At 39.5% G+C, this 15,897-nt stretch overlaps 1 protein-coding gene across 2 annotated transcripts in view; it reads right to left on the reverse strand.

Annotated features, from left to right (window-relative positions):
- Positions 1-15,897, reverse strand: part of COL9A1 (collagen type IX alpha 1 chain) — a 67,204-nt gene that overhangs the window by 38,393 nt on the left and 12,914 nt on the right. The window contains exons 6-12 of one of the 2 annotated variants that reach the window (XM_040553087.1): positions 9,524-9,601; positions 8,838-8,858; positions 7,854-7,928; positions 7,244-7,279; positions 7,073-7,135; positions 3,023-3,076; positions 2,704-2,739 (exon numbers count right to left, since the gene is read on the reverse strand). In XM_040553087.1, coding sequence (XP_040409021.1) covers positions 2,704-2,739; positions 3,023-3,076; positions 7,073-7,135; positions 7,244-7,279; positions 7,854-7,928; positions 8,838-8,858; positions 9,524-9,601 — 363 coding nt within the window. Of the gene's footprint in view, positions 1-2,703; positions 2,740-3,022; positions 3,077-7,072; positions 7,136-7,243; positions 7,280-7,853; positions 7,929-8,837; positions 8,859-8,900; positions 9,077-9,523; positions 9,602-15,897 lie in introns of those variants that run through there. The other variant, XM_040553088.1, reaches the window with a different exon arrangement.

Here is a 15,897-nt window from a genome sequence, read left to right on the forward strand (position 1 = left end):
AACACTGTATATAGAACTTCAGATACCTAGCATTTTTTGTTTCAGTTACTTGAAGTCCTAACTTGGACAATAAATTCCACTGGATGAGCTTGAAAAACTGTGATAATCATTTATAATTAATGAATGTTGCAGCCAAAGCTTCTGATTTTCTGTTTGCATCTAGCATTTTAGCAATGTAAGCAGTTTATTTTTGTGAGAAATGAGAGCTTTGGGTAACCATCCAGAGACAGACTACTCTACTTGCAAAAGGCCACTGACTGAATTCAAAGCAAAGCATATTTACAGCTAAACGCTCAATTAATCATGTAGCCAGTATGCGTCCTCAGAAGTGTGCTCACTATGTTTCTAGTAAATGAGGTCTCAGATCAAGCCAAAGACCTGTGAAGGTTAAACAGCCTCACCACTTTGCGTTTGTGGTGATAGCTTCTCAAAATGTCTCTGAGTCTGAGAATTGGAACCACCACACTCCAGCACTCCCACTCCTCCACTCCTACCTCCTCCTCTTTTATGTGTGGGTGTGGGGGGGTCATTAGCGCAAATTAAGTTTAAGTCTCACTAAAGGCAACCTAACTGGCATTGGCCATTTTGAAAAAGAGTTCACTAACTACTCTATTTCTTCAGCAGCTTAAAGCCATTCATCAAAATGAAAGCCCATATAAAAGGAATTTCCCTAAGAGTTATTTTGAGCATTAATCTTTCCATATGGATTCAGCATTTACAAGCTAACAACCAAGGAGCCAGAAAATCAAACGCTAGGCTACTTCCTAAAATCTGAGGTCTCCAAATTAACCTTAACCTTAATCATTACAAGGGCAATGACAGATTCCAATACTATTATGAGGTGACCAAGTATATTCACCTTTTCTTTACCTTTATATAACTAACAGTTTTTGACTCAGCATCACAAATATTCCTGCAAATTCACTTTTAAACACAATGCCCAGTTGCTTATTTAACAGAGGCAGAACAACTCCAAAGACAATCCCTACTGATGATCACTGAAGCATGTCACCAGTCTCAGGTCAAAGGTTGCTAAACTTCTAACAACAATCCAAAATTTCATCAGATTTCTTGTTTTTAAAGCATCAAAACATGGTCACCAAAGACCTGAATCAGGTCAGTGCTATTCTGAGTGGAATCAGCATTCACAAGCCTGGTCCAGTTTGCTGCTTTCCCATAGTAACATCTCTGCCTCTAAGTTGAAAAACTTAGCTTGACGTTCTTTGTGCATATTTTATATACCCAATTTTTATGAAGGCTCTTAAGTTATTCCATCTCACATTGGTCTGTTTATGACAAGATAAAATAATGCATATTTTCCCCCAAGTAATTTTTTAATAAGTCAAGCGGGTTTTTACTATGGTATTTTAACCTCTAATTCAGTAATTCAGTCTATAATTCCCCACTTTGTCTCTTATCTAGTAGTTATTTTTATGTACACTTTTTTCCATATCATCTGAGTAACAAATGTGAGAGAGTTAACCTGTCTCTTCTTTCCAGCTACTTATTTTAAAAAATATTGCAAATGACACAGAAATAGATTCTTCAACCATTTGACAGAAAAATAAAATAAAATAAAATAAAATAAAATAAAATAACAGAAAAACTCAAGCCTTTCAGTCTACCCAGAAACTACCTCAGTTTTGCTACTTCCTGTGACTAAATTTAGCTTATCTATTGAGTCTACAGATAGCCTAGCCATTATAAAAGTATTACCTATTTAAATCAGGCTCCATATTTCCAGGCAAGAAATAGCAGCCATGAAAATCAAATGTAAATGTCCACATAGAATGATTCATCTTAAGTCTGAACACATCTATAAGGTAACCTCTTCAGGAATAACATTGCAATTTCCTCTATGGACAAATACCAAAATGATTTTATAATATAAATTCAACAAAAGTTAATGGGGTACGGTCAAAAATAAAGATACGGTCCAAGATAAAGAATTTCATGAAAAGAAGAGCTATACTGGAATACAATGCCTCTTTTCTATAATTCCAACAATTTCTCTAAAAGGAATCTAGTTTTTAATTAAGTTTTAATTATGTGCAGACCTATTACAATTCTATACCTCTAATGTTGTTGCAGTACTCATTTTCCTTGAGATTTTTCTGGTTTCCTGTATAAGCTAAGTTTCTACATACCAACTAGCATTTGCTTCTCTAAACCTGTAAAATTCCTAGAATTCACAATTCTTTACAGCCCCCAAAAAACAATGTTAAATCCATCTGCATGTCAACCTGCCCATTATTCTTTGCCTGTGCTCTCTCATTTTTCGTCGTTTGCATACAGAACAGTACAGAAAGTCATATACAGCATTTGCACTTGAGTGAATCTATTTAAACATATGGTGAGGAGCTGAAACATGAATGACTGTACATAGACTAATTTATACAAGTGAAATATGGGCTACCTTGTTTCTACAGCACTTTCACAAGCGGATGGAAACCAACAGTATCTAAGCTTCCAAAACTTGTGACCACATCAAAGACACGCTTTTCTTTTCTCCAGCATACAAACCAAACGTGTCCTCTTTGGTAATATGCGCACGTTTTGATACAATGACAAAAAGTTCCTCAACATGCTACTTCATTATCCTGTGAGTTCTTTGAAACCTCAGAAATAGTTTACTGATCAGAATCCTTCATACTGATAGTGAAGGTCTAAAAAACCTCTTCATACAGTAAAAGTATGGCTTACCGGAAGTCCACGAGCACCTGGAAGTCCTGGCTCACCCTTGAAAAAATAGAGTTTTGCAGAGACATTAGCACAAAGTTTTGTATACAACATACAGCTCTCAACTTTTGGAGGGTATTATTTAGTGGACATGTTCTACAAGTATTATTCACTTAATGCTACAGTGGTTTCAGTGAGACATGACAGAAAGGAGACTTTCTCAATATTAAAAGGACACTTTCTCAATATTAAAAGGCTGCAGCATTTCATTAGTTGCACAGAGACAAACAAAAACCCTGCTAAAATGCCTGTCCCATAATTTCACACATAATTTTGTTCTTACCTTCTGTCCTTTTGGTCCTGTGGCTCCCTGTGATCCATCAGGGCCTGTGAATCCCTTTGGAAATAAGGGATAAAATGTTAACATAAAGGCTACTTGAGCTTTTCTTAATCACAACAGAAAACATTCTAAACCATAGAATAATGAAGCTGAGTAACTGCAGCAGATTTACAATTCAAATGCCTATTTACATGTACAAATAGAACTGAAATTCAATATTAATTTACTTTTAAACACTAGCCAAGTTCAAAGTACTAGCTTCTGGTGACCAATATCAGTGCTTGTGACGTATGTCTTCCAAAAATTATTGTTAAACTTCGACTCAACTTAGCACACGAACTCAAATGATCGTATTTTGTCCTGATGGAAGATTGATGAATTAAGTTCATTGATTATGTTAAAAAAAACAACCATCCATGCTTTCCATTTCAAAAAACATTGTTCATAATTACAAACTGGAAGAAGCATCAAGGCTCTCAAAAGGGTAAGCAGGTGTCTGAAATTACGCAAGGAAGACTGGTTTTATAGAAGTCTTTTTGCCACCCTTTCTATACACATGCACTTCACTAGGAATTAAAATGAATTGTCAGACTCTCTGTAAGAAGTATGTATTCGTAAAACCAATTTATAGAGACACACATATTGAGATTCTGGATAACTTCACTAGACATTTCAGTTGACTTGTAATTTCAGAGAGGAGGCTCAGAGGAGACCTTATTGCTCTCTACAACCACCTGAAAGGAAGGTGTGAGGAGCTGGGGGTCAGCCTCTTCTCACAGGTAACTACTGATAGCACTAGAGGGAATGGCCTCAAGTTGTACCAGTGGAGGTTTAGGTTGGAAATAAGGAGACATTTCTTATCAGAAAGAGTAGTCTGGCACTGGAACAGGTTGCCTGTGGGTGTGGTGGAGTCACCGTCCCTGAGGGTGTTTAAGGAAATGTTGGACATGGTGCTTAGGGACATGGTTTAGTGGGTGACATTGGTGGTAGGGCAACCGTTAGACCAGATGATCTTGGAGGTCTTTCCCAACCTTAATGATTCTGTGATTCAGGAGGCAACAGCTTAATGAAAATCAGTCTTGACTACCCTAAAATAAAATATTGCTCATGGTTTTAATTGACGTGTCCTATTTAAAAGTAGGAAGCTACAATCACTTGCAGTCAGAAGACTCACACTGTACACTTGCAGGACAGTTGTATGGACTAGTTAGGACCTTGGCTGATTATGGAAACAGTTAGACCTGAGAACAGAGACAAACCTGCACTGTGACAGTCATAAAATGATGCAAATGCATTTCCTGAACCATATATGCTTTTGTGTATCATATACGCCATATATACTTCATGTATATACTTCTGTGTATCTTTTCCCTTTTTTTCCCTATCACTAACATACTGAAACACTAATTCGTGAGGAAGAAAGCATCAGTACAGTTCAGTATTAGTATCAGAGGTCACCCCAAGGAAAGTTTTTCCCCTACTTCTTGTCACTACTGAAGTAGTGTCACCACTACTACAACTGAGATCTGTTTTTCAGCTCTTCTTCCTCAGGCTCGCAGCTTCACTGAGGCAGCATCTGCCATGCCCTCACTCTAAAGGTCACTTTAGTCTACACCATTAGTCACCATTCCTTGTAATTCAGTCCTGAAGGAAATGACACTCCCCAACTTTCTGATAGCCACATAAGGCAATCAGGCATAACTGAATCACAAACTTTCATCTCTTGGGAAAAAGAAGCTACAGAGACTGTCTTGTCTACATAAGCCAGAACAGGCTTATATTAACCACTCTGAACAAAAAGTCAACAAAGCTGCCAGGCTGGATTTGAGGTTAGTCTTTGAACCGTACTTGATTATCTGGCTAAAATTAAAAAGTCATCATGATATTATAACTGCAAATTCATTGGAGTTCTTTTGTTTTCTTTTGTTTCCAACATTTTAATTAGCTTATATGGCCAAGAAATTTCCAGAGAACCGTAAGAAAAGCCTTGCTTTTATGTTTGTCCAATACTTTCCTGTTTGGTGCACATCCAGCGATTCTTTGTTCACCCAAAGGGATGTTTTCTCTGATAATTTTCTTTCTAGAGCTTATATGACCATTACAGGCAATTACTGTACAATATCTTTACTCGGTCTATTAAACTTGACACTGAAATAGTTTGTGAAAGAAAAACAAGAATTGAAGAAGTCAGAACTGCCTCACCAATTAAAAATGGAAGAAGGAATTGTAAATCTAAAACCCAATTAAAAGTTGAATGCACAGCAGGAATACAATAAGCTCCCCTGTTTTATCTTCAACTGAAAATAAAAAAGGCTTAACATTTCAGAATACACTATTTTAGTATTAGTTTCATTCATCCACTAATATGAGGGAACATGGAAGTGCAAATAAATATTAAAAGCTGAGTTGAGTTTTAAAAGTTCTGTTTCTCTTGGTTGTGTTACCATGAATCCTGGCTAGGAAAAGAAAATCATACCCAAAGTGAAATTTTTAAGAGGCAATCATTTTTGAAAATCTGCTTATGAGTTTTTGACATGTAAATTGGGTTGTGGTCCTGTATTTCTCTCACAAAAAAAAAGAAAAAAGTTAATTTGAAGTACTGAAAATAATGGGAGCATTGGCTAGCCCATTTACACTTAGTTTTGAAATTTGAAGTCTAACTACAGACTGTTTCAGGTTCATGTCCAATTACCACCTTTTCCAAAAAAATAATAAATTAAAAACTGAACTGCAACAGTGTAATCTTCAACAAATATGAGGTGTTTCAATTTATATCAACTGTAATATTCCATAATATACTAATTTATAATCTATACTAATATACTACTATCTATACTACACTGTAGTATAGATCTATAAAATCTATACTTATATATAACCTTTATTTTTTGTTTGAAACTGTGTAAGTATTCTATGTAAGTTACAAGTCAGTTTGCCTGCACCCTGGCATACAATCTAAGTAACAATGTAAGTCTTGCTTAACAGAGGTGTTTTTATTGCCACTAATGTATTCAAGGGATACAACTAACAGACCATCAGCATTAGGTGATCTTGAACCTTTATTTTCCTGTTATTTTCCACAGAGAAAGATACATTAGATTTTTTCAGAACAGCTACATGAAAATCAGTTTCTCCTCAGAAACCGAGATGTTCCAATTAATGCTTCAGTTTGTTAAAAAAAATAGATAACCATTCACTTTAACATCAATAGAAATGTTGTTTGTTTTTATTCTTTCCCATTTTCTCTGTTTTAGGGAATAGCAGACAAATGAGCCCTAAAATTACAGAAACCACACCCTGTGCGCTCCCCTCTGGCACTGGGTGCCAACGGCCCATGGCCACCTGGTGGTGACCATTGAGGGCAGGGTCACAGGTGTTCCGTGCTGGCTGCCCCATGTCAGTTGCCCCATGTGCAGAAGCGGGTCTCGCCTCAGTGCCCTGTGCTGCCTCTGGAGCTGCCCTGGCCAGGGACTGGATCCTCCTCTGGCCCTTGTAGCCCTGCTCTGTGTCTCCCAAGAGAGCAGGGCGCTGACCTGAGGCTGCTTCCAGAGGTGGCTGCTTCCCCCTCAAGTGGGAGGAAGCCACGGCCTAGAAAGGTGTGCTACTACAGAGACTCCCCTACTTGCCCATCACTGAGCTCCCTTGCTCTCATTGTTTCTCCGGGGAAGGACTCCCCGGAGAGGGAAGGCACCATGCTGCTTCACCCAAGGCTGCAGCACAGCCTCCTGCCTGCAGCACCACTGACCACGGCCCTTTCCTCAGTAGGGTGGCAGCACCCAACACTGTTCCTTGGCTGCCTCTCCCCCTGGCAGGGGGAACACAGAGTTGTTCAAGAGAGCACATTTTGGCTTGGAGAAAAGTCCCTCTCTCCCATGCATGCTGCTGGCACTCAGCTGGCAGCTGTGAGGAAGCCAGAGACCTCAAAAGAAGGTCATGCTCCTACAGAAATAGATTAAAACCAAGATTAAAACCAAGTATTTTTCTTAAACTAAAAAAAAAAAAAAAAAAAAAAAAAAAAAAAAAAGGAAATTCCAGAAAGTCAAGCATACTCACATCAGCTCCTGGCTCTCCAGGCAGGCCAGGGGATCCTGCCTTGCCTGCATCCCCATCCGGACCCTTCAGAATTTGAAAGGAGAGTTATGCATATTTCATCTACAGAAGCAGAAACAAAACTTTTTACATCTCTTCTTGAGAAGCAAATGCAAAGTAGCTGAAATCACTTACCGGTGGACCTGGGGGGCCATTAGGACCTCTCTCTCCCTAACAAGAGACAAAAGGAAAGGTATTAAACTTACAGGGACCTTTCATGGTCCCTCATGAGAAACACTGATTTGCAGATTATTGGGAATAATCTCAAACTGATTCTCTTTGTAGAGAATGAATATAAACCCACATGATCTCTGTTATAGACTAACAAGAATAATCACTCAAAGTTCTGACAGGAATGAAGGAAAATATATAGTAGCTGCTATCACGAATAATGCCACAAATCCTTAGCAGGCTTTATTAAGAATGATACCAGGTAATTCCTTTTGAGATTAGAATTATAAAATCCTTACACCCCATTTAAGGCAAATAATCACAGCATATGATCATAATTACATAAAATAAATCCTATAATTTAATCCTATAATTTTTATATCAGAGAGAATCTGAAAGGCTACTTCTTCCCCTCTCTCCATCCCAGTTTGCTAAAAAATATGGGACCTGTCAGTTCCAGTGTAGATCTCCAGACAAATTCAAATTCCTTGGGGTCGAGCACTGACAGTGAGGACAATGCAGGTACAGCCCGAGGCATCACCCATTTTCCAGGCAGGTCACGGGAAATACTTACATCAATGCCATCGATACCAGGAACTCCTGGTGGCCCTGGCGGACCTGGGGGGCCTGGTGGACCAGGGAGACCTCTCTGACAAGGAATAAAAAGAGGAGCAATTAGATCCTGGTAAACCTGTGAGAGCCAGTCAGGGGGGACCAGCACAACGAGAGGGGCTTCTTTGGGTTAGTCAGGGGGTCACAGCAGCAATGGGGGTCTGTGTCAGGACCCACAGGCCCTTTCCCATCTTAGCTTTTGTGGTGATGGCCAGCAATGCTCCCGTCACAGGCAGAAGGGGGGTGAGGGGTTAAACCTCCTCCTCAAGCCTGGCTGCCCCTGCAGTCCTTCACAGGTCTGGGGCAAGGCACCAGCAGCTCGACTCCCTGACCCAGCTGTGTGCTGATGGCAGGGCGGCAGGAATAAAAACAGTGAACTCTGCAAACCAAGCACTGAAACTCACTGAGCTATTCTACTTACTCAGAGAGCATAAAGCAGACAGTCTTCCTGAGAGTTCATGCTAAAGAAGAAAGTTTAAAGCAGCCCTTTCCCTACTCCAGGGGCAGGATCAGCAGCTCCCCCTGTTTCCACAGGATTACATTAGCATCCACAGAGGCTCCTTCTGCAAGCACCAGGCTCCCAGAGGAGAGGCAGGAGGCACTGCCTGTGTGTGGAAGCTAAGAGAAAGGCTTTTACGGGCCTCCATCCCTATAATGGGGGTCTCTGTTCTCCTCGCTGCCAGCTCCAGCCCCCACAAAGGTGCTCTGTGAGTGGGAGGCCAGCTTGGGGCCCTGCTCCCCACAGCACTGCTGCTCCGGCTGCCTTTCCTCCCCACACCAGTCTTTCCAGAAATAACCCAGCCCGTGGTATTTGTAGGTGGAGGAGAAAAGGGTCAAAAGCCCTTCAGCAGGTCGGTGCCTGGGCATGACCGAAAGCAGCCTTCAGCCTCTCTTCACCCAGACCCCTTCCCTTAGCGCACAACACCCTCCCTTCCCTCACACTTACCTCAATCACCGTCTGGCTTATCTGCAAGGGAGAAAAACAGGGACAAAGTCAGAGGAAACTTACTTGAGCCAGGCAGAGGCAAATAATCTGCAGGAAGAGCCCCTGAGACAGGGGGCCCAGCATAGCCCAGGCCATGGTGGGAAGCACCCTGCTCGGGTGCCACAAGGCACCAAAACCCCAAACACGTCCCTGCAGCCAAAAGGTGAGCCCAGCTGCAGGCACCCCTCACTGCTGGTTATTAAATGCCTCGGAGAGGGGGGTCGTGGGGATTGGAGGAGAGCTGAAGGCTGGGAAGGAGAGGATTGAATGACAGCAGCTCCTTTAACCCTTTGCCCTGCTTGCTGTTGCTTTGGGCACCTTCTCTCATCCCCCACCAAGCTTTTCCCTCCCTAAGGCTGCCCGGGAGTCTGCAAGGAGGTGGCAAAAATCTCCCCTCACTGCAAGACACAGCTTTCAAAAGTCTCTGGCACGAGCAGCGAGTGAGGAAGAAAAGAAAGGAAGGCATGGAAGAGTTAAAATGAGGCTGCTGCTCATGGGGGGCTGGGTTTCTAAAGGCACCAAATTTCACACAGGTATGGTGAAAATAGACATCTCTGGACACAGAGGGGTAAAAACGAGGCTCCTGTGGGCTAGACAGACTTGTTGGCAGCCTAGCTGTGCAGTGCCAGGCTGGGAATGCCGCTCACCCGGGCCGGGAGCTCGCCACAGCCTTCTCGCTGGGGTCGCAGGGGGTCGCAGTGAATCACCATCCACTGGATGTCAAACTGGTGGGGAAGACAAAACAACATTAAATCAGTCTAGGGGGACACACTTGACAAGGTTTTAATAGGACGAGCTCTGGTCAGCTAATGATGTGTTTTGAAAGGTAGGTAGATGCAATTCAGCACAAACCACTGGCGTGGTCTGGCTCAGCCTCTGAAGCTTACACCAGAGCAGATCACCACCCTGCATCCCTCCAGCCCCGAAATCTGAAGACAGTTTATAGAGGAGGAGTAAACCTGCTGAGGGATTTAAAGAAGAGGTGAGATCCATCATTTATTTGTAAAGATGTTCTTATGAGCTCAGACATTTATCTCATATTATGTTATAGTGGTGGTTTTATTAAAAGACACACAGTCCCCAAAAGATTTTCTCTGACTGGATGGTTATGTCTATGAGGAGTGATAGGTCTGAGGACAGAAACAGATGGTTCAAGTGTGAGGGGTTCAGAAAACTGGATTGTATGTACAGTAGCAACACTCTGCAATTAAGTTATATATCTCTGTGAAATTTCACATCTTCTTTGAATTTTTATATGGCGTTGGAAAATGACACAAGATTAAGACAATCTCTTCTCAGAAACTGCCACCAAGTCTCTCTTGATGAGCATACGTGGATAAAAAATACATATCTTCTGCTAATAGTTATCAAATAACTCAAATACACAGCTTCAGAGGTGTTATCATCTGATTTATAATGCATCAAGTGGGATTTTAAGTACCAAAAGCATATTACACTGTGCATAGTTATTATTTTCAAGTTTTAAAGTCTTGGATTGTTTTCACTTTCTATCATATATAGTACCAGCTTGGTTCATGACCCACTAATGAGTGGTTTACCTGGGGGAAAAGAAAGATTTTTTGTTGTTGTTGTTGCAACATAGAGTCCTGGTATAGCAAAGAGTGTGATTTGTTTTTCTGAGAAACTGAAATAAAAGTGGGAGCAGCCAGGGGCTTTCATTTATTATTTTTCCACTTCTCTCAATCTTCTTATTCTATAGAGCTAAAGCAGCTTCCCACCATCTCTCCCACAACATAATGTCTTAGTGCTTCCTGGCTGCCTCCTGCGCTCCCTCTAAGTTATCTCTTTGCTCTCTTCAATCCCAACCTGTGACTGATGCAGAAAGCAGACTGTCACTGAGATGCTTTCCTCTCCTGACACCTTCCTTACGTTGACTTAGTTGCATGTTGACTGCTGTAGCTGAAAAAGGCTTTGAGTCTGAAGTCCTTTAAGATCTCTGCAAGACGCCCACATGTCCACAAGTTTCTTTTTTGTTATTCTTTTCACCTTCATCACTTCTCTGCTGCCACTGCTGAACTCCTTGCTATCACATCTCTGCTGTTCTATTTAGCACAGCCATTCCAGTTTCCAGAGTGCTGTGAACAGCACAAAGGAGGCAGTAGTTTCTTTTACCTGCAGTGTTACATGACACCACTATCTGTGAGTCAATTCTTCGCCTCCTTTATCCAGTTCTCATTTTAAAACCTTTCCCAATCCTTCATAATACACAACTGAATGACATAATAGACATATAAAAGAATTGAACGTATACTATAATTTCATATTAATAGGCAGCAATACAATGATAAAAATAAGAGGTTATCTGGAATCTGAAGTTGATGATTCATAAAAAGGCATAAAAATGAGACCAAATGACCCCCAGATGATAATTTACTTTATACCATACCACTAGATGCTAAGTCTGCATTATTCACCCTTGAATATTTCAAGGGTGAATATTTCACCCTTCAATTTGCAGTGGCAGAGGTCCGTAATGCCTCTAAAGCAGTGCTTATAATCTATTTCTGATTTAAATAATAAGCTGTTTTTGATTTAAGTGGGGTAGGTGTGGTTCTAAGTGACATCTTTTTCTTCTCCATTTAGTCTGTTTAATGTTAAAGTAAAATGATATTGAGTATCATTTAATAATATTAAAATTAAAAAGTAATCCATTAAGTAGCCACGAAATACTAGAATTAAGATTGCCTGTAAACACTTCCTCTGTGTGTAATCTGAAACTGTGATTCCACACTTCTCCCCTCAGAACTTTTGCCTCATTCACCAGACCAAAGGAGCATGGCTGTGGAAATGATTCACATACTGCAGAAACTGGAAGTTTGGAAGTGAATATGGCAAAGTGTGACAGAAAAAGAAAGGATGGCTTTGTGACAAAGGTAGACTTGCCACTGTGGATTGTACTCCTGCTTTTGCTTCATGATTCTTATATAGTGTTAACAAATTGTTTAAATCAAAATAGCCAAATTAGCATTCTGCATTATGAGAGGAAAGGTTAGTTGCTTGAACTGAAGTATCTGGGTACAGGTTATGCAAAAAGGCTGATCAGTAACAACTGTAACTGAAATCAATAGTCCTGAGCTGTATTTGCAACTTATAAAGTGCTACAAAATTTGCAAACACTCTGAAAAACTACTTTTAAAGAATACTACCAGCAGCTAGTACCTGCATCACCACATTGTTTTGTTTTGCTTTTTTAATATATAGATAATCTTTGCCTCTTTGTGTGCGTGTGTGTGTGGCAGGGGGGGCTGTCTTCAGTTTTTTTGGCTTCTGCACTAAGGTAAGAAAGATGTGAGATGAGAAAATGCTAATTGCATTGGCCTAGAGTTTGATGAATGACTCTCCCAGTGCCAATATCCAAGTCTCAGATGCAAATGCATCTACATTTTTAAGTTTGAACCAAGTTTTTCAACTTTGTACAAAGTCAATATTAAAACAGAAAAATTATTAATGAGATTGTAAAATGGGATAACTTGCTACAGTAGGAACTTAACTTGCTGAGCCAGAAGATCCTTTTAATGTCTCATATGCTTCCTTCCAACATTCTTGAATGGCCAAAGAGAAAACTGATCAGTTTGTTTTGTTCAAGAAGGGGTTTGAATGGTAAACATTAAGTAAAGCCTGGTACTCTCATGAGATTAATAAACAAACAGAAATAAGTCTTTATAAAAGAGGCAGGCATCACATGCAGAATAAAATACTTAGCATTGTTTACAAAACACTGTGCCACAATGAGAATGTGAAAGCAGTTGTAATATTTTGAATATGCAGTTTTAATTTGACATATCTTAGTTCACAGTTGCTTGGTCAGTCAGCACTAATTTATTTATTTATTTTTAACTATGGTTTCTCAGTAATTATTTTGCTTTGGGCTTTTTTAGGATCTAAAGGATGCCACCATTTTGAAGATGTTTGGAGTAGATGTTCTATAAAATCAGTACAAGGTGTTATTAAGGATGAAATACAAGCACAACGTTCTCAGAAATGAACCTTGGATAAACCAAGGATAATAATAAAGCAGAGTTATTAAAATTTAATCTTTTAAGACCCGTAGGTGGTTAAGACCCATAGGTCAATAGTCTTGACATCCATTTTCCAAAATTCTCATGGGATTTCCGTTTCATTTTAAATTATTAACACATATATAATTGGATTGGTTATGTCTGTCAGTTCACTGTTTTGCCCTCTTCAGTTTTATGGAAATGCCCATAAATGCCCACAGTTTTGCACATCTCAGTAGCAGAGCTATGCAATTCACTTGTCTTATAGGTGGCTTTAGATGAGGGGTATGAAGGTTTAGTAAATCTAAGTGAGACCTAAATATCTAGAGTACTACTTTCAGTATAGCAGCATAAGTCCATAGCGAAGCATTTAACAGTACCATAGGCTTTAAGAGAAATTGTGACATTCCTCTGGGGGTAAATCAGAGCGTGTCTGCAGTTCCCTTCTGGACGAGCTGGCTCCTTGTGCCCCGCTGGGTTACTGCTGCCTCAGGGATGATTCAAAGAAAAACAGTACTTTGGGGGAATTACAGTTCAGCTAATTGATTTTCAGGTGGAGGTTTTGCTGTTTTTCATTGGTGATATCTGTTTGTTCTAAGGGAAGTCTGCTATCAACTGTTTGCACATTTGTTCTTAAGTGACCAGAAATAAGCTACATCTATTTAAACATATCTTATCCTGAGAGATTTCACAGAGTGAAAAAAAAAAAAAAAAAGATTTTTTTTTACAATACATGGATATAATCTGTGCAATAGTGTAAATTAATCCTTGTTCAACAAATATTGATAAGCAGTTTCCTCTTATATGTTAGAAGTTAGGTAGCTGCACCAAACTAGTCAACAGCATTAAATGTCAATTAAATAATGATGTAGGATCACTTCCAGCAAAGTGTTTAGTGACAGTTATGAGAACATCAGGGTAGTGCCTCTGAAATCACAGAAACTAAGGCAATTTACATCATCTCACAGCAGTTAATATTTGAGCAGTAGGAAATTAATGCCCTTACCTTTTCTTAACAAACACAGGATTCAAGAGGTAAGTTCTTTTTCAGTTTTGAACTGATGATATATCTTGTATTACTTAGAGTTTATAGTCGATTATTTGAATTACTTTTAGATAAAAAGAACTATTTTCTTTTTTATCTAAGAAAAGATAAAATGCAGTTGTAAACCTGTATAAAAATTTGCCCTCTATAAAACATTCCAGAAATCCTGGGATAAATCTTTGTAAAGACTCAAAGGCAAGCCAGAGTTTCTAATGGAACTCTATTACTCTCAGAAGCAATCACGGTAACAACAAGCCATAAAGAATCTCTTTTAAAATGACATGTATTATAGTGTACCTGTAGGAAGTTGACCTATTCTGCAAGAAAAATGGATCACTCACGGAATACTGAATAAATATATAAATAAATAAAAAGAGGAAAACCAGGAAACGTAACTTATGTCCTTTAAAAATTGTAACACTGGAAGTCATATACTTTAACAATGCTTGAAAATAAATTAGAAATTGTGCATGGGACATATTAACTAACCAAGACTTCTGAGATGCTTAAACTGAGAATAGTCAAGCAAGTTATAGGATAAACCTAGAATGTACCTAACCATAGATTTATTTACTCAATTTAAAGAGAAACTAAATACACAGGCCAAAACACAAACTTGTGCCGTATAAAAAGACATTTTAAAGTTTCTAGTCCATCATCTTGTGAGTTTTCTTTTTCATAATTCCAGAGCATATGGCTTTCCTAAATCTACATTTTTATAGTATCAGGCAGGACCACCACCACTGACAGTTTTGACTTCAGAGTACAGGCCATGAACAAGCCACTTCTGTCTAGTGAGTCCTATGTTAAGCCCACAATGCTGTCGGAATTAAAGGATATTTTTCAATGTGCAGACTTGGTTTAAAAATTTAATGTGATGCTTACCTTCTTCCTTCTTTGGTAGTTTGTTCCAGCACTTTTTGTCAAAAAATGTGGAACATATTCCTCAGTTTTAAGGCCCACCTTATGCAAAAGATTTTATTTTTTTCATAAAATGCACTAAATATGTTTGAATATTTCCATAAACATTTTAAAGGGGTAAACAAATATTTTGCACAATAAATGGTGAATTATAAGTGAAAATACCATTTTGTCTTTTCATCCTTGAAGCAGTGTGACCCATACTTAACATTCTTCCAACCTCAAGGAGCTTTGTACTAGTGCCTAATGCTGTAAGTGCTTAAGCATAGATGAGGCAGAAGTTAATGCTGGACACTCTTCCCTTACAAAACATCTGAGAAGCCCAACCTATTCACTGCTCCTGGTTTGTATGCCTCACTGGAAAAAAAAAAAAAAAAAAAAAAAAAAAAAAAAAAAGCAGGTTTTCTGCAAAACACAGGGATGCAAAACAAACAAACAAAAAACATGGCTGAAGAGGAAGGAGGATAAAATTTCTAATTTTCCTCTGCTGCTTTTCTCAACTTCTTTAATCTTAGCCAAAATCATTGGATCACAGAATGGCTTGGGTTGGAAGGGTCCATTAAAGATTATCTAGTCCAACTCCTCTGTCATAGGCAAGTACACTTTCCACCAGACCAGGTTGCCCAAAGCCCCATTCAACCTGGCCTTAAACACCTCCAGGGATGGGGCATCCACAGCTTCTCTGGGCAACCTGTGCCAGGGCCTCACCACCATCATCCTGAAAATGCCTACCTAAATGTCCAATATAAGTCTACCCTCTTTCAGTCTGAAACCATTGCCCCTTGTACTGCCACTACAGGCCCTGGTTAAAAAAATAAAAATAAATAAATAAATAAATAAAATTTTAAAAAATCTCTGTCTTTCTTACAAGCCCCCTTTTATATATATTGAAAGGCCACAATGACGTCTCCCCAGAGCCTTCTCTTCTCCAGGCTGAACAGCCCCAGCTCTCTCAACCTTTCTCCATAAGAGAGGTGCTCCAGCCCCTTGATCATCTTTGTGGCCCTCCTCTGGACTCACTCTAATAGGTCCATGT

The sequence above is a fragment of the Cygnus olor genome, chromosome 3 (genome assembly GCF_009769625.2).
Source record: "Cygnus olor isolate bCygOlo1 chromosome 3, bCygOlo1.pri.v2, whole genome shotgun sequence".
NCBI classification, from domain to species: Eukaryota; Metazoa; Chordata; class Aves; order Anseriformes; family Anatidae; genus Cygnus; species Cygnus olor.